The 21,006-nt window shown below is 42.8% G+C and overlaps 1 protein-coding gene across 1 annotated transcript; it reads left to right on the forward strand.

The window, feature by feature from the left end:
• The first annotated feature begins 10,475 nt into the window (after positions 1 to 10,475).
• LOC138873005 (structural maintenance of chromosomes protein 4-like) lies at positions 10,476 to 11,641 on the forward strand. The gene is made up of 3 exons (XM_070151430.1): positions 10,476 to 10,646; positions 10,740 to 11,006; positions 11,066 to 11,641. Exons 1-3 carry the CDS (start codon positions 10,476 to 10,478, stop codon positions 11,639 to 11,641), a joined length of 1,014 nt encoding a protein of 337 aa, XP_070007531.1.
• Positions 11,642 to 21,006: the final 9,365 nt, after the last annotated feature.

Genomic DNA, 21,006 nt, shown 5'->3' on the forward strand with positions numbered 1-21,006 from the left:
CACAATGGCATAGCCGAGAGGATGAACCGCACCATTGTGGAGAAGGTGAGAAACATGCTTAAAATGGCTAAACTGCCTAAGTCATTTTGGGGTGAAGCTGTTCAGACAACCTGTTACCTGATCAATAGGAGTCCATCAGTTCCGTTGGCGTTTGACATCCCAGAGAGAGTTTGGACCAACAAGGAGGTGTCTACTCGCATCTAAAGGTGTTCGGTTGCAGAGCGTTTGCACATGTACCAAAAGAGCAGAGAACAAAGCTGGATGATAAATCTTTTCCCTGCATATTTATCGGATATGGAGATGAAGAGTTCGGGTACAGATTGTGGGATCCTGTAGAGAAGAAGGTCATCAGAAGCAGAGATGTAGTCTTCCAAGAAAGTGAAGTCGGAACTGCTGCCGATATATTAGAAAAGGCGGAGAATGGTATAATTCCTAACCTTTTTACTATTCCTTCTACTTCTAACAATCCCATAAGTGCAAAAAGTACGACCGACGAGGTTGCCGAGCAGGGGGAGCAACCTAGTGAGCTTATTGAGCAGGGGGAGCAACTTGATGAAGGTGTCGAGGAAGTGGAGCACCCCACTCAGGGAGAAGAACAACCTCAACCTCTAAGGAGATCAGAGAGGCCAAGGGTAGAGTCATGCAGGTACCCTTCCATAGAGTATGTCCTCATCAGTGATGAGGGGGAGCCAGAAAGTCTTAAGGAGGTGTTGTCCCATCCAGAAAAGAACCAGTGGATGAAAGCTATGCAAGAAGAGATGGAATCTCTACATAAAAATGGCACTTACAAGCTGGTTGAACTTCCAAAGGGTAAAAGATCACTCAAATGCAAATGGGTCTTTAAACTCAAGAAAGATGGAAATGGCAAGCTGGTCAGATACAAAGCTCGATTGGTAGTTAAAGGCTTCGAACAGAAGAAAGGTATTAATTTTGACGAAATTTTCTCACTTATTGCCAAAATGACTTCTATTCGAACAATTTTGAGCTTAGCAACTAACCTAGATCTTGAAGTGGGACAGTTGGATGTGAAAACTGCATTTCTTTATGGAGATTTGGAAGAGGAGATTTATGTGGAGCAGCTAAAAGGATTTGAAGTAGCTGTAAAGAAACACATGGTGTGCAAATTGAATAAGAGTCTTTATGGATTGAAGCATGCACCAAGGCAGTGGTACATGAAGTTTGACTCATTCATGAAAAGTCAAACATACCTAAAGACCTATTCTGATCCATGTGTATACTTCAAAAGATTTTCTGAGAATAACTTTATTATATTGTTGTTGTATGTGGATGACATGTTAATTGTAGGAAAAGACAAGGGGTTGATAGCAAAGTTGAAAGGAGATCTGTCCAAGTCATTTGATATGAAGGACTTGGGCCCAGCACAACAAATTCTAGGGATGAAGATAGTTCGAGAGAGAACAAGTAGAAAGTTGTGGCTATCTCAGGAGAAGTACATTGAACGTGTACTAGAACGCTTCAACATGAAGAATGCTAAGCCAGTCAGCACACCTCTTGCTGGTCATCTAAAGTTGAGTAAAAAGATGTGTCCTACAACAGTGGAAGAGAAAGGGAACATGGCTAAAGTTCCTTATTCTTCAGCAGTCGGAAGCTTGATGTATGCAATGGTATGTACTAGACCTGATATTGCTCACGCAGTTGGTGTTGTCAGCAGGTTTCTTGAAAATCCTGGAAAGGAACATTGGGAAGCAGTCAAGTGGATACTCAGGTACCTGAGAGGTACCACGGGAGATTGTTTGTGCTTTGGAGGATCTGATCCAATCTTGAAGGGCTATACAGATGCTGATATGGCAGGTGACATTGACAACAGAAAATCCATTACTGGATATTTGTTTACATTTTCAAGGGGAGCTATATCATGGCAGTCTAAGTTGCAGAAGTGCGTTGCACTTTCAACAACTGAAGCAGAGTACATTGCCGCTACAGAAACTGGCAAGGAGATGATATGGCTCAAGCGATTCCTTCAAGAGCTTGGATTGCATCAGAAGGAGTATGTCGTCTATTGTGACAGTCAAAGTGCAATAGACCTTAGCAAGAACTCTATGTACCATGCAAGGACCAAACACATTGATGTGAGATATCATTGGATTCGAGAAATGGTAGATGATGAATCTCTAAAAGTCTTGAAGATTTCTACAAGTGAGAATCCCGCAGATATGCTGACCAAGGTGGTACCAAGGAACAAGTTCGAGCTATGCAAAGAACTTGTCGGCATGCACTCAAACTAGAAGACAGTGCTACCTCCTCTAGATGAATGAGACTGGAGGGGGAGATTGATGATGTCCATCTCATTGAAGAAGTATTAGGCATGTGCCTAATAAGAGTTTTCTTTGGTTTGGTAGCCAACCTTGTTGACTTGGTTTGGTTGGTAGCCAACCTTGTTGAATTAGTTTGGTTTGGTAGCCAACCTTGTTGAATTTCTTTGGTTTGGTAGCCAACTTTGTTGAATTGTGAAAAGTGTGTGTAAATTGTCAAATATTGTAGGCTTTAGAGGGTGAAGCTTTGGCTATAAAAGGAGAGCTTCAACTCTCATTTCTTCACACCAACAAAGAGAGAAAGAAAGAGTGAGTACCCGAGATGGTACAAGGGAGTTTTTTCCACTTAAAGGACAATCGAAACGGGATTGGTTTATTTATTTCAGAGTCGCCACTTGGGAGATTTAGGGTGTCCCAAGTCACCAATTTTAATCCCGAATCGAGGAAAAGATTGACTCCATATTACAGTCTGCGTACCAGAAATCTGGATAAGGAATTCTGTTAACCCGGGAGAAGGTGTTAGGCATTCCCGAGTTCCGTGGTTCTAGCACGGTCGCTCAACTGTTATATTCGGCTTGATTATCTGATTTTATACAAATATGAACTTATGTGCAAATTTTAACTTTTTACCGCTTTTATAATTATTATTTTAAAAGAATGTGAACATCATTTAAAACATGTCTTTGGACTGCGTCACATGAAATGCACCCATAATCCGGAACACATTTTATTTGATGTTTTGAGATTTGGATTTGGGTCGCATGAAATGCACACCCATGTTTAAGAAAGTAAATTATTAAACACGCGCCTAAAGAGACTATCGCGTTATTATTCCGGGAAGGCCGTGAAATTCGCTAAACGGCCCTCCTGAATTCTGAGTAATTTAAAACAAGTATTTACTGAGGGCCCCGCAATTCGTATTTTTATTCGGCGAGGCTCATCTCCTTCTTATTTTTTAAAGGAATTTGCAACGTCGTGGACATGCATCTCGAACCACGTTACAATCAATGTACCCGCGATTTAGAGACACATTTCAACTCCGCTGAGATTTGGATTTGGGTCACATAAATGTGCACCCGAGTTAGGGAGGATAAATTATTAAAGGCGCGCCTAAAGCAACTAGCGCATTATTATTTTGGGTCGGGCCGTGAAATTTGCTAATCGGCCCGTCCCGGAATCTAAGTGTTTAATACATATATTTTGTGAGGGCCCCGCAATCTGTGCGTTTTCATTTGATGAGGCTCGTCTCATTTTTATTATTATTTTTTTTTATATTTTCTTTTTAAAAAAAGGGTAAACTTAAAGTTACTACATTTTTACTTTATCTATTTAAAGAGTTAATTCAAAGTTATTAAAATATATTGCAAGCCATGCTATACGTAACGCACTAGTGGTTCACGACAAGTTCTATTTAACTATGTTCCAAATTGGAGCCGGGTCACATGAGATGCACCCCCGGTTCCTTTAATCTAATTACATGCAAACCAACAATATTGCCACAAATCACTAATTTGACGTTATTTATAAACTATCATTCTTTTTCCTCTTAATCTAGTTTAATGAAATATAAGCTAATAATCTAACAATAAATGGCAAACATCTGACAATTAGTGATAAACAAAAATATAAAACTAACAACAGAACATAACATTAACAATCAGCGATAAACTAACATGACGAGATAAACTTCAAATACGGCAAATGTACTACTATTACTCAAATTTACCGAGACAAGACATGGAAGCAAAGAACACACCGAGACAACAAAATAACATGAATACTCACGTTTAACAGCAACATCGAGTTCCAACATTCGAACTCGCCAAAAATGGAAAGCAACAACCTCGACTTACCGGACCTCGACGAACCAAAGTCGACCTCGACGGAACTCATCCCGGACAGAACTTCTGGGCTGTTTTGTTGAACGTTTTCGTTAGGTTTCAGCTTGTGCGTATGTGTGTTTTCTTGGTCAGTCATGTCGAGGGGGAAAGGTCATTCATGGCTGGACGTTGCAGGCAGTCGTTTGGACGTGGGGGTGCGACTGGATGGTCACCTTGGGCAGTGACGACGGGGGGGTGCGACGACGGCGAAAGCATGCAGAAACAGCTGCTCGGAAATGCAGCGAAGCTGAAAATGGTAGAGCAGCTCCGGTCGGGGTAGTCCGTTGGTGTTCAGGCGTTAGGGGGGGGTTTGCGACTGGTTTCTGTTTGGTTATGGTGGTTTCACGGTAGAGCGGGAGCTGGGTCGTTTGGTCGTCGATGGAGATTGGAGGAGAAGGAGTGGGGCTCGTAGGGTTTTGGGTGCTGGACTGGCGGAGCTGGACGAGGTGGAGGGAGCTGGTAGCGGCGATAATGGCGGATTCACGGAGGAAGAATGAGTGGTCGTTTGGTGGTAGGTTTGCTGGTTGGGGGCGGTTGTGGATGGTTTCACGGAGGTGGACAGTAGGGCTTTTTAGGTTTTTTTTTTTTGGTGAGGACGAAGAATGTACAGTAGTCCGTTAGGGTTTCTGTTGGTTCTCCTTGAGGAAGACGAATGAATAGTGCTTTTTGTTTTTCATTTCGGACGTGAGGGAGTGAAGGTTTTTCAGTAGGGTTGCTACAGGTTTTTCTTCTGTTTTTTCTAAAGGAGGAAGGAGATGAATAGTCCTTTTTCCAAAAATTTCAAAATCCCCCTTTTCAAAAATGTTTGTCCGTGTATTTGACATGGCTTTGCCCAGGGAAATGAGCCCCACGCGTGGTGGGGTTCGAGGCTTGTGTCCCCCACGCGTGGTGGGGTTCCCCGTGCGTCGTGTTCCGTCCGTGTTCCCCACGTGTGGTGGACTCGGATTTTTATGGGTTAGGCCCGAAAATTAGGCCTAAAAGCGGGTAGTTTGAACCCGAATATTATTCTTTTTCTCGGACCCGAGAAATATGAACACGACGTTGCTCAACTAGTCCTATGTAAGCAAAATAACTAACAAAAATAAGACTAATATTTAAACAAAACTATATCTTTTTAAGTATATTTTTCAAGATTTAAAATAGCTACAAAATATTAATAAAACTATTTTTTTGTAATTTTCGTTTTTATATAAGGATAAAATATAAAGTAATATTTTTTGTATTTTTCAAAAATTAAAATGACTACAAAACATTAATAGAACTATATTTTTGGTTATTTTCGAAATTATATAAAGTACAAAAATAAAGTGCAATTTTTTGTATTTTTCAAGTTTATGAGAAATACATAAACTAAAATTTATATATATATTTTTTTGTAATTTTTCTTTTTGCAACGAAATAAAATAAAAATAGTTAAAATGGCTATATTAGACCCAATTTCATATATTCACGCTAAAAACGTGAAAATTCTCGGGGAGGGTCAAAAATCAGGTGTCTACACCAACAAAGAGAGAAAGAAAGAGTGAGGTTTCACAGACAGGGTATAAGAAAATAGTTTGTGAGTAAAATAGAGAGTGAGCGATATTGTAGTGAGGTGAGAATATCAAAAGAGGGTTATTTCTTTTGAGTGTTGTAGTGGTCTTTGGAGTATTTTACTCGGACCTACAAATTGTAAAATTCCTTACTATAGTGATATCAGTTGCTCCTCTCGGGGCCGTGGTATTTCCCTTATTAAAAGGGTTTTCCACGTAAAATCTTGGTGTCGTTGTTACTCTTTTATTCTTGTTAATTACCGTATCTCGGTGCTACATTATTATTCCGCTTTCATTATCGTGAATATTATTTTTGTGGGGGTTTATTCCCAACATTTACCATTCTATATTTGTTTACCTTGGTATAATGGGAGTCATCTGGAAATATTTTTCATCAAAAGGTGAAAAATGACTTTCCATTTTTATGGACGGAAGTTATTTTAATTTTCATACGACTATCTTAATATTTAACGTACTACACTTATTATTAATCTCTACTACTTGATAGTTTCATTAAAAACTCTTTGATTTGCTAATAGTATTATTAACATTTAATATATTTTTTTCTATATCCATACACCAACCAAATATTTATCAAAAATACATATTTTTCGTGAAATATTTGTTTCCCTAGAGGAAACGACAAATTACAGTACCCTGTCAATCAGGAGTGGCGGGTTGTAGCAAGTTGTAATCGCAGAAGTGAAGCCCTCTTCTTATGTTAGATTGTCTCACAATTTCATTATTTAGGGCTACTTTAATATTCAGTTAGCTCATTCAATTATTATGGAGACAAAACTTAGGACTATTTTTATTTTTTTGTAATTTAAAGGAAATTAAGAAAATTCAACTGAGCAGCGTAGTCAAAGGTATTGCGGATGTCATAATTTTTAGTCACAAAATTTGTCTATTTAACACTAATACCAAATCCACACATTTTAACTTTTCCACTGCCAAAAGTATATCAAACAATTAGAAACAATAATGTGTGGCAGACAATTGCTTTGCTCAAGTTCCTCGTTTGAACAATATTTGGTTAAAGCTGAAAAAATTCAGTATTTGATGTGAAAGCTGAAAAAAAGTTGCACTGAATACAAATTTCACATAAATTTTTTAAAATATAGTGAAGAAAAAACTATTATTTTATTTAAAATACTGCTAATTTTTTTTAAATTTTTTAAATTTTCTATTTTAAATGTCAAATAATAAACAAACTTTTGAACAAGTACTTTAACTTGCAAATATTGCATGTCAAAAGGGCTCAGCTGGTTGACACGAATGTGTCACCAAGACTTAAATATAAGTTTTAAAAAGTGCTTGTTAGATCAATTATGTAGTTTGGGTGGAAATATTGGTCAGTCAAGAATTCATATGTCCAGAAGATGAAAATAGCGGAAATGAGGATGTTGAGATGAACGTGTGAGCATACTAGGAGAGATAAGATTAGGAAAGAAGATATCTCAGACAACGTGAGAGTGGCCTCCATGCTGGACAAGATGCGAAAACCGAGGTTGAGATGGTTCAAACATGTGAAGAGAAGAGGTCCAGATGCCCCAGTGAAGAAGTGTGATAGGTTGGCTATGGTGGATCTTAGGAGAAGTAGAAATAGACCGAAGAAGTAATGGGAACACTTGATGGGAGGGCGTAGAGGTCAAAAATTATAAGAGGAGGTTAGTAGGTAGTCGTACGTTCCTCATTTCCATACTAATAATAGATATTAGTACCTGTTTTCATACTTTCCTTTTCTTAGGTTTCAACTTCACCCATTGTTTCTTTCGTTTCAACACCGGGAGATATTTGCACAAGTGAATCTGATTAAGGGAGTTAGGATATTTTGTGGACAAAGCAAAGAGAAAATTAGCTTCTTTTTTGGTGGTGGGGTCCCACGTGTTGATGGAACCTCAGAAAAAATAGGGAGAAAAATGATGAAGTGACCGGTTCGTGCCGATTCCACCGCCCTCCCACAGACAACCGTTTTGTTGGTTGACTTTCATGTTAACGACTTAAGTACAAAAAACCTGACATTTTAAAACCAATTTAAAAGTCCTTTGCCGAAAGTTAGTGATTACGTTGATATCTCCTTAATCCCACGCCCTTCTCATCCATTTCTCGCACACATCATTATTCTCTTCGACTCAATTATATTTGCGTTCTTGAAACTACTTACTTTGGTATATTTAAGGCCGTTTGGCCATTAAAAAAATTATTCTTTTCCAAAACATTACATTTTTTTTTAAATCAGTGTTTGACCACAAAATTTTTAATTTTCACTTGAAGATAAATTTAAAAAAAAATATTTTTCAAAATTTTCACTTCAGATCATTCACAAAAATTCAAAAACATCCCAAAATTATATTCGTGTCCAAATACAACTCTAATTTTTAAATAGCATTTTCACTTAAATTTTTTCCACTTTTTTCGAAATTTTATAATTCTTATGTCCAAACGCCCACTTAGAAATCACCTATCATAATAGTTGTTTGACTCAAAAGATATTAAAATCTTTTTTGAACAAATCAATCAAAGATGAAGGGGTAAATCGTAGCTGAAGATAATAAACTCTAGGATGATAACAATAGGGAAGAGAGTTGTAAACTTTCTTTTCTTTCAAGGTTGGTGAGCTTTACAAAGTGTTCATGACCTGTTACAAGACTCTCATCCCTCTTATATACTGAGGAATTCCTTCCAACCGTAGAAACAACATGTCAAAAATCTTTTGAGGAATATTCTCCATATCTCCTAATGGGCTTACTCTACTGCCGAGGTCGTATTGTTCCTTCTTTTACCACAAGGTCGTATCCCTCTGGGCGTCGACTCGCGGATGCTCGGTCGTTTGTTATGCTCACTGTAGGTCGTGGTCAGTCAATTCAGACCGATACAGTTAGTCCCTCTGCTCGTCGGGGTTGCGATCGGGTGCGTCCTCGATGAGCGAACGATATGCCTTCTTTAGGAGAGATTTGACCCGTTGGAACGTTACGACGTGGCCAACGAGAGGTGGCTATCATATTCAGCGAAGCCCCAAAGAGTACACGCTACCCGGGGGTGATGTCAGCTTTACGTGCGTCATCATTACGCGGATTTTCGAGGCAAGGGCTGACGGCTTGGCGCTTTGATTATTGCGCCGATCTGAGGCATGCCGCCTCGGTTCTGGCGCCACCCAACCCTATAAATAGATGAGGGGTTTGATTTTTTGAAAAAATTTAGCCATTTCTCTCTTGATAGTCTCTCAGTCTTCTTCATTTGCTCTTATATCCTCCTGCTTCCATTTTCGTTCTTCACCGGAAGTTTCTTCTTTTTTACTCCCTTTGTGTTGCTACTCCTTTAAACGATACTATGCCGAGGTCTCGTCGTGCTAGCGAAGAGGTTCCTGAAGTCACCCCATCATCCACAGTGCCTCTTTCCGGCAGCGGAGAAGTGGTGGTAGAAGAGGGTGACAGCCCTCTTACGGTAGAGGAGCTACTACCGAGGCATCCCTTGTCTTGGAGTGATTTCCTCAAAGATCCACCTCCTACTCCAAACCCCGTATTTTCTTAGATGGAGCAGGTTCATCTTGATGCCCTCCGTATAAAGTATGGTATTCCCGCCCATGTAGAGATGATTCCGGCGGGGAAAGATTACGTTGATGTCCACAGACTTGAGTACTGTTCTTTCTACGAGTATCCTTTCATGATCGGCTACACCCTTCCTCTCTTCCCTTAGTGGAGGAATTCTCTAGATTTTACCAGGTTTTCCCAGCACAGCTTTCGTCGTACACGCTTAAGGTACTTCTACTATTGACTAAGTATGCAGAGTTGGCGGAGTGTAGCGTCTCTGTCCATCTTCTTTTGCACCTATTCACGCCTGGCTTCCTCAGGGGTACCATGTTTCATTTGAGACTTCGTGATACGAAAGGGCTGGTGGTCGGGATGGACGACTGGGCGAACCGTAAGTTTTGGCACAAGTATTTCTTTATCAAGACCGAACATGTCGTTTCTGACTTCGCCAGATTTCCGGAGCGATGGAACGGAACCCGTAAATGTCGTCGTTCGTTATGTTCCCCTCTCTTCTATAATTATTGTAACTTTTACTTACTCACCGTTTTGCATCTATGGGCCATCCACCTCACCCTATTGCGGGTATCAAGGATTAGGTAGCCCGCCTATTGCATCATGCAGCGGAAAATTGAACTTGGCCCCCCTTCGTGCAGCGTTATGGCCCTAGGGTTTCCTCAGGTAAATATTTGACTCACTGCCTTTTTGGCCATGCGACCTCGCTTAATACTACGACCCTTTGTGATGACAGGTCGGGGAGATTCTAGATGGAAGGTGCTAGTTCCCACCTTTAGACAAGTCGTCGCTACTGCGGACACACGATTTATCTTGTACGAGTCTGTTCGGGAGGGTCGTCCTCAACTTATTCAACTGGGAGATTCATCTCGAACTGTGGCCACAAGGGAGGAGGCTTCTTCGGTACCATCGTCACATCTTTTGGATGGATCGTCTAATGGGGATGAGCCGTTGGAGAGGAAAAGGAGGAGGATAGAACTGGGGAAGGGCGTGGATACGGACGCCGATGGCAGCAGGGCGTCCCGGACAGCCCTGGTGCTCGTATTTATGGCCGATGCCATTTTATCAGGGAGATCCCCCTAAGTGGAGGGAGTTGGCCCGGGAGCCGGTTCAGTACGCTCCGTTGAGGGTGGTGCATCGTCTAATGTCGGAGGGCCTCGTGTCGAGGGTGACGGCTCGGGTTCGGATATCGACCTAGAGGATGTTAATGAATTTGTGGGTCGCCATACCCATGTAGAGGTTAGGATGGACGGGTCTGACCGTCATGTGGTAGCCCCGGGTAACTACAACTTGCTGATGAATAGCGAGCAGGTGGTGTCGGCCCTTGATTCTCTCTGTGCCGCTCCTGAAAGCAAGATGCTTGGAGCAATGAGCGACGTGGAGTTATCTCAGAAGGTCACTGGTATGGCCCTGCAGGTAGGTGCCTTTCCTTCTCTTTTTGTCGTTGGATTGGTGCGATAATCGTCGTTTTGCATTTTGCTTCTAATTTTTGTCCTTCTTTTTGGTCAGACCCTCGTCCTGAAGGTGGAGAGAGAGCGTCGTGAGAGAAAAAAAATGGACCTTTACGAGAAGATGTCGTCCAAGTATCAGCAGTATAGTGCTAAGCATCGGGTGATGTCCGACATCTATCATCAGGATCCTGAGTTCCAGGTGTTTCGTGAGAGGATCAAGCAACGAGAGGACCAATTGGAGAGCAATATAGAGGAGTTGAAGGAGAGGGATGAGGAGCTTGTGAAGGCGGTCGCCCGTAATAGTGAATTGGAGGCCTCCCTTAAGGTGAAGTAGGACGAGTTCGAATTGAGCTAGGGGTGACGGCTGAGAATGCCGACTTACAGTTAAAGGTAGCCGATTTGACCGCCGAGTTGAGTGTTAAGGTAACGGATATTGAGGGGCTCAAGGGCGAGCTGAACGTCGACGCCGATAAGCTAGCGGCAACTATTTGTGACTCGGTATCTTTGGAGGATGCCCTCCGTATTTCCAGGTCGGAACTGACTGGGGAGAGGGAAGCCTCTGGTCGTCAAGTTGCAGGGCTCAAAGGGCGTGTCAAGGAGCTGGAGGTGGAGTTGGCCACATTGAAGGGACAAATGGCCTCGCTGAGGGCGGAGGAGACAAGTCGACGTTCTCAGCCTTCTATGTCTCGTGCCTTAGCTGATCCGGGCGTGCCCCGCCATTTGTACGAGTTGTGGGTCCATGCGGAGGCTCGGCTTGACAGGTATAAGGCTTTTCATTCCGAGGGTAGAGCTACAGAGGTAGAGGTTCAGGCTGTACACGCCAAAGCTCGTGCAGTTTGTGAGTCATGCGGGTACAACCCCCTCACACCTGACGGGGAAGGCATCAATTTTGATGACACGAATCACCTTGCTCTAGATTCGTGGTATAAAGACACTTACCCCACTGGGGATGATGTGTAGTCTTGGTTTGTATTTACTTTTATTTAGGAATTTTTGCACGGGTCGTACTTGGGCCTATTTGTAAGGGCGAATGTAAATGATATTTTGCTGTAATGTAAAATTTACCTTCATCGACTTGTTTGTTCATTTGTTTTTTTTTTCTTTGCATTTATCGCACATGATATTGACGCCCTTGGCTATTGGGATGTCGTTTCGACTGTCGTCGAAGTAGAATCCCATCGTGGTTCGAACGAGGTTGAACTGATATTTTCATCGATGGCCTTGGCCATTGGTATGTTGCTTCAAACTGTCATCGAAGTAGAATCCCGTCGTGGTTTGACTGTGGTCGAACTTAAATTGTAGTCGATCGCCTTGGCCATTGGGATGTTGCTTCGAACTGTCGTCGAATTAGAATTCCATCGTGGTTCGACTAAGGTCGAACTTAAATTGTCGTCGATGGCCTTGGCCATTGGGATGTTGCTTCGAACTGTCGTCGAAGTAGAATCCCGTCGTGGTTCAACTGAGGTCGAACTTAAATTGTCGTCGATGGCCTTGGCCATTGGGATGTTGGTTCAAACTGTCGTCGAAGTAGAATCCCGTCGTGGTTCGGCTGAGGGCGAACTTAAATTGTCGTCGATGGCCTTGGCCATTGGGATGTTGCTTCGAACTGTCATCGAAGTAGAATCCCATCGTGGTTCGACTGAGGTCAAACTTAAATTGTCGCCGATGGCCTTGGCCATTGGAATGTTGCTTTAAACTGTCGTCGAAGTAGAATCCCGTCGTGGTTCGACTGAGGTCGAACTTAAATTGTCGTCGATGGCCTTGGCCATTGGGATGTTGCTTCAAACTGTCGTCAAAGTAGAATCCCATTGTGGTTCGACTGAGGTCAAACTTAAATTATCGTCGACGGCCTTGGCCATTGGGATGTTGCTTCGAACTGTCGTCGAAGTAGAATACCATCGTGGTTCGACTGAGGTCGAACATAAATTGTCGTCGATGGCCTTGGCCATTGGGATGTTGCTTCGAACTATCGTCGAAGTAGAATCCCACCGTGGTTCGACTGAGGTCGAACTTAAATTGTCGTCGATGGCCTTGGCCATTGGGATGTTGCTTCGAACTGTCGTCGAAGTAGAATCCCGTCATGGTTCGACGGAGGTCGAACTTAAATTGTCGTTGATGGCCTTGGCCATTGGGATGTTGCTTCGAACCACCTAGTGCGGCCGCGGCTAGGTTCAAAACAAACCTGGTTCGATTGAGGTCGAGATATGTACCGCGGCCGCATTGCCTTTAGCCTGGTTTACGAACTCTCTGAACCACCTAGTGCGGCCGCATTCAACTTTGTGCGGTTCACACTAGGCCTTCTTTCCTTAGATTTTTTGGTCTTTGATACTTGAGCAGGTTTCACTCCTTTTTGAGCCGATCTTTGACATTTCATCACTTTATCGATCAAACCAGCAATCAAGCACAACTTGTGAGCCTTTTAGGATTATTTTGTAACAATATATGATCAAAGCATAGGCAAGTAGGGGCATAAAACATGTTAAAATCCTAACTTATCAACTCCTCCAAACTTAAACCTTTGCTTGTCCTCAAGCAAACAAAATAAGACCCATCCCTTAAAGGAAAATCCAAGTAATTCCAGTTGTCCTAAGGTAACCTCAACAAGCATCAATTGGGACTAACAATTGCCCTCAATATGAATGGATCATTAACAAAATTTAAACTTTGAAAAACTATGGATCAAGTGTGAAACAAGAGCATCAAGAATTGACTCATTACATCAAAGAACTCTCTCAATTACTTTGGTCGATGTGGAACCCAAACTCACACATCCTCAACTCTCCCTAAGCAAACTTCACCTTTTAGAGTATAAACACACAAACCAAGGTTAATGGGAATTCACTTGTCTCTCTCAAGGAAAGGTCACAAGTCCGGCTCTAAGTACCATATGCTTGACCCTCATGTAAGTATCCACAAATGCGAGCGTCATCCAACTCAAGATCATATAAGGCTTTTGTGGAGTCAATGTGAAGGCTTTTGGTTCAGGGTAGGAAAAGTTGTTGGTCTATATGGGTTCCATCTTCCCTTAAGCACTTCTTTTGATTCATTTTGGCACAATTCTCTTTGACTCTTTGAGTATTTCACTTCTTTTCAAGGGGTTAGAAAGACACATTGTCACTCTTTCTTATGCAATTCAAAGAATTTCTTCTTTTTCTACTTTTTCTACACCTTTTTCACTTTTGTTTTTCTTGAATCCCATTTTATTCTTTGCACATTGGGCTTTCTTTTTGTCTTTTTATTTTCTTTCTTTTTCATCGCCTTCCTTTCCTTTTGCTTTTGTACCTTTTACCACTTTGTTTCCTTTCTTGTCTCTCCCCCCCAAACTTAGACTTTTGCCATTTATTCAAGGGAAGATTTGGGTGCCAAGAGAGGGTATAATTTAGAATGGGTATAGGCTTGTAGCATTGGTTCTTGAAAGAAAAAGGTTTAAGGCTCAAAAGGGTTAGCTAGGGATTATATCATTGGTAGGATATGGAATTGTTCGACTATTATTTGGATCAAGGAGAGCCTATAATCACTTCTCAAGTCAAATTTCACTCAAAATTTCGCCTCAACAAACATTCAGGGCAAGTTCTAGACCATTGGCTCGGGACTTGGACTCACAATTCGATTTCTCACCACACACACTCAAGGATTGCTAAAGACATAGAATCGGAGGCCCACAACAACCTTAGACACGATTGAGCACACAATAGTCCTGAAAGACCACATGATGTTTGTTTGGTCAAAACAAGAGTCTCAAGGTCACTACTTTCACCATCCTAAACACAAACACTTGTCTTTGACCATGGGATCAAAGGCAAATGTGTTAGGCCCAAGTGAAGCTTTGCTTGAGGTACCCTTAACTATAAACTACCAAAAAAAAGTCAAAAATGGACTCAAACCTTTAAGAAGGTTGTCACGTCATCCATCATCGGGAAGAGCAACCCGGTTCGCACAATACTCTACCCTTGGAAAGAACCGTGGCATTAAGAAAACCAAGGGCTTATTGAAAACGCCAAAAACGAAACAAAAAGGCTGCGAGCCTATCTACTAAACTAAAAATGAAAAATTTGTATGAAAATAGAAAATAGAATGAATATTTACAATAGGGGATTAGAATATACAATGGGGGATGAATATATACAAAAATGTAACTTTATATACAGACCAAAGAGAAGATAAAAAGTGCGATAAAAGTAACTAAATGTAAAGTTATATACAGACCAAATAGAAAATCAACAGAAACATAAACTAAGTCAATTAATATATACAATCATCCGGATAAAAAGTAGGGCGCACCTCCATAAATGAAAGATGGAATTGTCCCTAATGCCAACTAAACAAATTGGCATCAAAAATCAAGATGAAAGGATATAGGAGCAGCCTAAGTCTCGTCTGTATGCATGGGAACATGAGTGGTCCCCGGGTCCTCTGTATGTACGGGAACCTCGTACTGGTTCTCGGTCTCCTGCTGCTCAGCTGCTGGGACTGGGGCCTGCACCTGTACAAGCTGAATATCTAGAGCAACTTATGACTGACTGGAGGAGACCTCCTGCGAGTCTACCAACCGGATGACCACCTCGTCTGCACTAGGGAGCTACGTTTTCTTCCTAGGAAGCCTCTGAGTCTACTCCTGCTGTGGCTTTGCTACTGGTGCTGCTGTTGGGGCTGGATCCCCGAATAATAAGTCAAGAGGCATCTGCTCTGCCATCAGCTTGTCCACATCTGCTCTCAACTCTTTCACCGACTCCTTGGAAGCCCATGTTTTGTGCAGCTTCTTGTGCTCCTTGGCAAGCTCCTTCAGGGTCTTGCCATGTGAATCTACTACCTTAGCCAAGGCACCCTAGGTACTGATGATCTTTTCCTGGTTCTCCAGGATCTTCTTCAATGTATCCTCAATGGCCTGTGGAAACTATGTTGGCTGCGGTGCCGATTGAGCCGCAATGGTAGAAGTCAAGATGGACAACTTGGATGACGCAACTGACATCCAGTTGTTCAAGCTATGAAGTGTCTGGATCAGCTGGTGGGCAGTGATAGGATGGTCCCGGGAAGATGGAATCCTCAGGCCAGCTGAAGTAGAGGGACCAGCAGTAGTGGAAAGTCCGGGAGTTATGTCAGCGACTATGGAAGAAGGCTTAGTTGAGGGCTCTACCGCAACCGGCTCTTCAGATTGGCCGATTAGAGCAGAAGCAGGTGGCTTGTAATTTTTGTCCTTGGGGTTGTCTGACCCCTTCAGACTGTACCATGAAAACGGAGCCACTGGTTTGACCTTGATGTCAAAAGGTCTCTTCTCCACCTCCAGGTCCCTGAAATACATAGTGAGGGTGCTGGGAAAAGGGTAGTTCCGGTCATGCTCAACCCCTACTGCAGAAATGATGCGGGACATCACATTGCCCACGTTGATAGGATATCCCGCCATAATAGATGCAACAAGAACAGCCCGGGCAAGCGGATTAGTCTGATCATGGGTAGTGGGATTGAGCCGACTGCACACAAAAGTCAACCATCCCCTAGCCTCAAAGTTAAAAGTCCTCTGAAGTATTTTTACCCCTGCTTGCAACCACTCTGGAACCATACCCGGGACTGACAGGTATGAGGCTAACCACGGACGAACCTCCTCGCTCATTGCCAACTTTTCATTGTAAAGGAACTCATCTTCTTCGTTGAACCCCAAGTATTCATTTAGTGCCTTCCCAGTAAATACCATATTTTTGTTTCGAACTTTGGTCACTTTAGTGCCCTTCAAGATGTGGGCCACATTGCTATAAAATTCCTTGACCATGTGCTCATTCGCCTTCACACAATTATCTTTGAAGTGCTCCCAACCCATTCGAGCTTGAAACTGTCTCTGTACATTGGGATGTAGGGGTAGAAGGTCTCTTTCAATGAAGCTCCTCTCAAGAATCAACTTTCGTGCCAGCCACCATTCACTGAAATTGTGGAATGCCACCTCACTGACGAATCTATCTTCCCAAACAGCGGGATTTCTAGTCTGGTCAATACCCCCAACTTGAGGCACACTACCCCCAGGTAACTCCCCATCTCCCTCATCACCTCTAACACCCTCTCCAGATATTGACGCTGTGGGAGAGGTAGAGTATTCATCACCACTACCTGCCGCTGATCCCTTAGACGACCCAAAAGAAATGTTGATTAAAGCTCGAGCATCGGGGGAAGAGGGAGGAGTGTCTCTATGTATGGCATTCTTCGGATACGTGATGTATAGTGGGACTGAATCTGAAAAGATCTCCCTGGAGGGCTCGTACTCACTCCCCGAGTAGTCAATGGCTCTGTCGGCCGCTTTGATTGCTTTCCTCATATCCTTTATGTTTTTTTCTAGCCTGGGGAGTGAGTTTTACCATTCTTTACTTCCCTCCCCGGGAGGAATTACCTCGGCTTGGTTGTTTCGAGCCTTTGCCTCTTTGTTTAACCATTGCCTGCAAGCATAAATATCTAGCTTTGTTAGTATCAACACAGACAGTGAAAGATTTGTGGAAAATGAATTGCAGAACAGAAGATCAAAAGTTGCAGAACATATTGCAGAAACAGTGTACTGCGGCCCGCACAAAAAGGAGTGCGGCCTCATTGGGTGCACCGCGGACCGCACAAAAGCCACCGCGGTCCGCATTAGGGTAAGGTCTAGAAAACCACTCCTCTGAATCTCTCCATCGCGGTCCGTACAAAGTGGTATCGCGGCCGCGGTGGGCCAGCGCGGACCGCATAAAGTGAAATGCGGACGCGCTGGGCATACTTTTAATTTTAGTCTTTTGGGCATTGCGGTCGCGCAAAATGGCAATGCGGACCGCGTCAGGGCACCGTGGACCGCACAAAGGCGACAACGGGTCGCAGAGAGTATTTTGCACAGGCACTAAGTTAGGGTTTAGTTTTTGCTATTTTTGTTCAATTTTTACACCTAACTTGTCCCTACTCAATTGCCCAATCACTAAGCATATTCAGCACACAAACCCAACATTTAAAACTACCCTACGCTAACAGTTAAATAAAGACTACGAGAAGAAAAAGAAGCTAAGACTACTGGGCATGAAAATAAAAGGCAAGTATAAAATTAATCAATGAAATATGGATGAAATGTTACTAGATTGTGGAGATGGAATGCAACTAATCAATGCAAACAAGAATTACTATCAAATGAGAGTGTGAACAGTGCTTTTAGGCTTCTGAGTGTTAAGAGTTCGAAAAGTGTAAAGGGTGACCCTTGGTGTCTATTTATAGAGAAGCAATAGGACCCATCCTCACCTACCAGCGCGGCCGCACAAAACCGACTGCGGACCATGCTGGGTGTCTTCACTTGAATCTTGAGAAGGCAACCTCTGCGAACCGCACAAAACTAGACTGCGGACGCGGAGTTCCACCGCGGACCGCACTAAATGGAATGCGGCCACGGTAGCAAACTTTAGAGAGCACCACTTCTGACCTTCAACAATGCGGACCGCACAAAGTGCAATACGGCCGCACTGGCAAACTTTAGAGACTGTTCAACTTTTTTCAAACTATTTTGCACTGCATCAACTCAATCCCTGCAACATCTCACAATCAATTAGCTCAAAAATCAAACCTACACTACCAAGAAAAACACAGAAAACAACAAAAAGAAAAAGACATGTGTTGCCTCCCAAGTAGTGCCTGATTTAACGTCGCGGCACGACACATGTTACCAGCACATCACTTTAGATGTAGAAGTGCCACCACGTAGCTATCATAAAATTTCCCAAGATAATGCTTGACCCGATGTCCATTGACTTTAAATACTTCACCATTCTTGTTCCTTAGATCAAGAGCACCAAATGGGGTCACGAACACAACTTCAAAAGGCCCACTCCACTTTGACTTGAGCTTACCCAGAAACAGACGTAACTGGGAATTGAACAAGAGAACCATATCTCCAACCTTGAACTCCTTGCCCTGAGCATATTTGTCGTGAATGTACTTTATTTTGTCCTTGTACAAGGACGAGCTGGAGTAGGCATGGAATCTAAACTCATCGAGCTTATTAAGTTATTCAACCCGTAGATTTGCCGAAACATCCCATTCTAAGTTCAACTTCCTCAAAGCCCACATGACTTTGTGCTTTAATTCCACCGGAAGATGGCAAGCCTTCCCAAATACCAATCGATACGGAGACATACCAATCGGAGTTTTGTAAGCCGTCCGATAAGCCCCAAGAGCGTCATCCAACTTTTTTGACCAATCAGTCATATTAGCATTGACAATTTTAGACAAGATACTCTTAATTTCTCTGTTGGAGACTTCCACTTGGCCACTAGCTTGAGGATGATCGGGGGTAGAAACCTTATGATTGACACCGTACTTGGAGAGCAACGTGTTGAAAGCCTTGTTGCAAAAGTGAGATCCCCATCACTAATGATAGCACAAGGAGTGCCAAACCTTGTGAAGATACTCTTTTTCAAAAATGCCACAACACTCTGTGCTTCATTGTTGGGCAAAGCCACTACTTCAACCTACTTTGAGACATAGTCCACCACCACGTGAATGTAAGTGTTCCCACAAGAGTTCACAAAAGGACCCATGAAATCGATGCCCCAAACATCAAAAATATCCACTTCGATAATTGTATTGAGGGGCATCTCATCCCTTTTAGAAATTCCGCCGGCTCTTTGGCATTCATCACATCTCTTGACCATATCACCCGCATCTTTAAACAAGGTAGGCCAATAAAATCCTCAACTAAGCACTTTAGAAGTCGTTCTCGCCCCGCTATGATGGCCACCATAGGGAGAGGAATAGCAAGCCTCCAAAATACCCAATTGTTCCTCCTCCGGGACACATCGTCGAATCACACCATCGGTGCAAATCTTAAACAAATATGGCTCGTCCCAATAAAAATCCAGGCTATCCCACTTGAGCTTCTTCCTTTGGTTGGAAGAGAGCTCACACGGGATGATTCCGGTAACAAGATAATTTGCGACATCGGCAAACCATTACATTCCATTCATTGACACCGCAAGGAGTTGCTCGTCGGGAAATGCATCGTTTATCTCAAGGCTGTCACAAGGCCTCCCCTCCTCCTCCAAATGGGACAAGTGGTCCGCCACTTGATTCTCACTCCCTTTTCGGTCAACAATTTCCAAATCAAAATCTTGGAGAAGCAATACCCATCTCATCAATCTTGCCTTTGAGTCCTTCTTGGTCATCAAATACCTAAGGGAAACATGGTCGGTATGCACTATCACTTTGGCCCCCATAAGTAAGGTTGGAACTTTTCCATCGCAAAAACAATTGCCAATAACTCTTTCTCGGTGACTGTGTAGCTCCTTTGAGCCTCATTCATGGTCTTGCTTGCATAGTACACCGGATGGAATATTTTGTTGATCCTTTGGCCCAAAATAGCCCCAACAGCAACGTCACTAGCATCGCACATGAGAAAAGGCAAGCTCCAATTTGGTGCGGTAATGATGGGGGTAGAAGTCAACTTGAGCTTAAGAAGCTCGAATGCTTGCATACAACTCTCATCGAACAAGAACTTTGCATCTTTCTCTAGCAACTTGCACAATGGATGTACCACTTTAGAAAAATCCTTTATGAACCTCCGGTAGAAACCCGTGTGTCCAAGGAAACTCCTCACCCTTTAGGGGGAGGGAGCCTCGAAATAACCTCAATCTTGGCCTTATCAACTTCAATTCCTCGCTTCGAGATCTTGTGACCCAACACTATACCTTCTTCTACCATAAAATGACACTTTTCCCAATTGAGAACAAGGTTGATGTCTTCACATCGGGCCAATACTCTATCAGAGTTTACCAAGCACTCCTCAAAAGAATCCCCAACCATGCTGAAATCATCCATGAAGACCTCCAAGATATCCTCCACCATGTCGGTGAAAATAGCCATCATGCAATATTGGAAGGTCGTCGGAGCATTACACAATCAAAATGGCATTCTAGAGAAAGTGAATGTGCCATAAGGACATGTAAAGGTGGTCTTCTCTTGGTCCTCCAGGGCAATTAGAATTTGATTTTACCCCGAGTAACCATCCACAAAGCAATAGAAAGCCTGGCCCGCAAGACGATCAAGCATTTGGTCAAGGAATGGCAATGGGAAATGATCTTTTCTAGTCACCTTGTTCAGCTTCCGGTAATCCATACAAACTCTCCATCTGGTGACCGTTCTAGTGGGAATGAGTTCATTGTTGTCATTGGTCACCATGGTCATACCACCCTTCCTCGGCACACATTGCACCGGAGAAGTCCACGAACTGTCAGAAATAGGATAAACCACCACAGCATCTAGCCAATTGATAACCTCTTTCTTCACCACCTATTGCATCGCCTCATTTAGTCTTCTTTGATTCTCCAAGGAAGGCC

This window comes from Nicotiana sylvestris, chromosome 7, assembly GCF_000393655.2.
Source record: "Nicotiana sylvestris chromosome 7, ASM39365v2, whole genome shotgun sequence".
NCBI lineage: Eukaryota > Viridiplantae > Streptophyta > Magnoliopsida > Solanales > Solanaceae > Nicotiana > Nicotiana sylvestris.

What these genes read in the sequence shown, in the direction of transcription:
- LOC138873005 (XM_070151430.1), top strand. Translation starts at nt 10,476, where the DNA reads ATGGACGGGTCTGACCGTCATGTGGTAGCCCCGGGTAACTACAACTTG. An exon ending in TCACTGGTATGGCCCTGCAG is followed by an intron (nt 10,647 to 10,739) that starts GTAGGTGCCTTT and finishes CTTTTTGGTCAG; the next exon opens with ACCCTCGTCCTGAAGGTGGA. An exon ending in AATTGGAGGCCTCCCTTAAG is followed by an intron (nt 11,007 to 11,065) that starts GTGAAGTAGGAC and finishes GCCGACTTACAG; the next exon opens with TTAAAGGTAGCCGATTTGAC.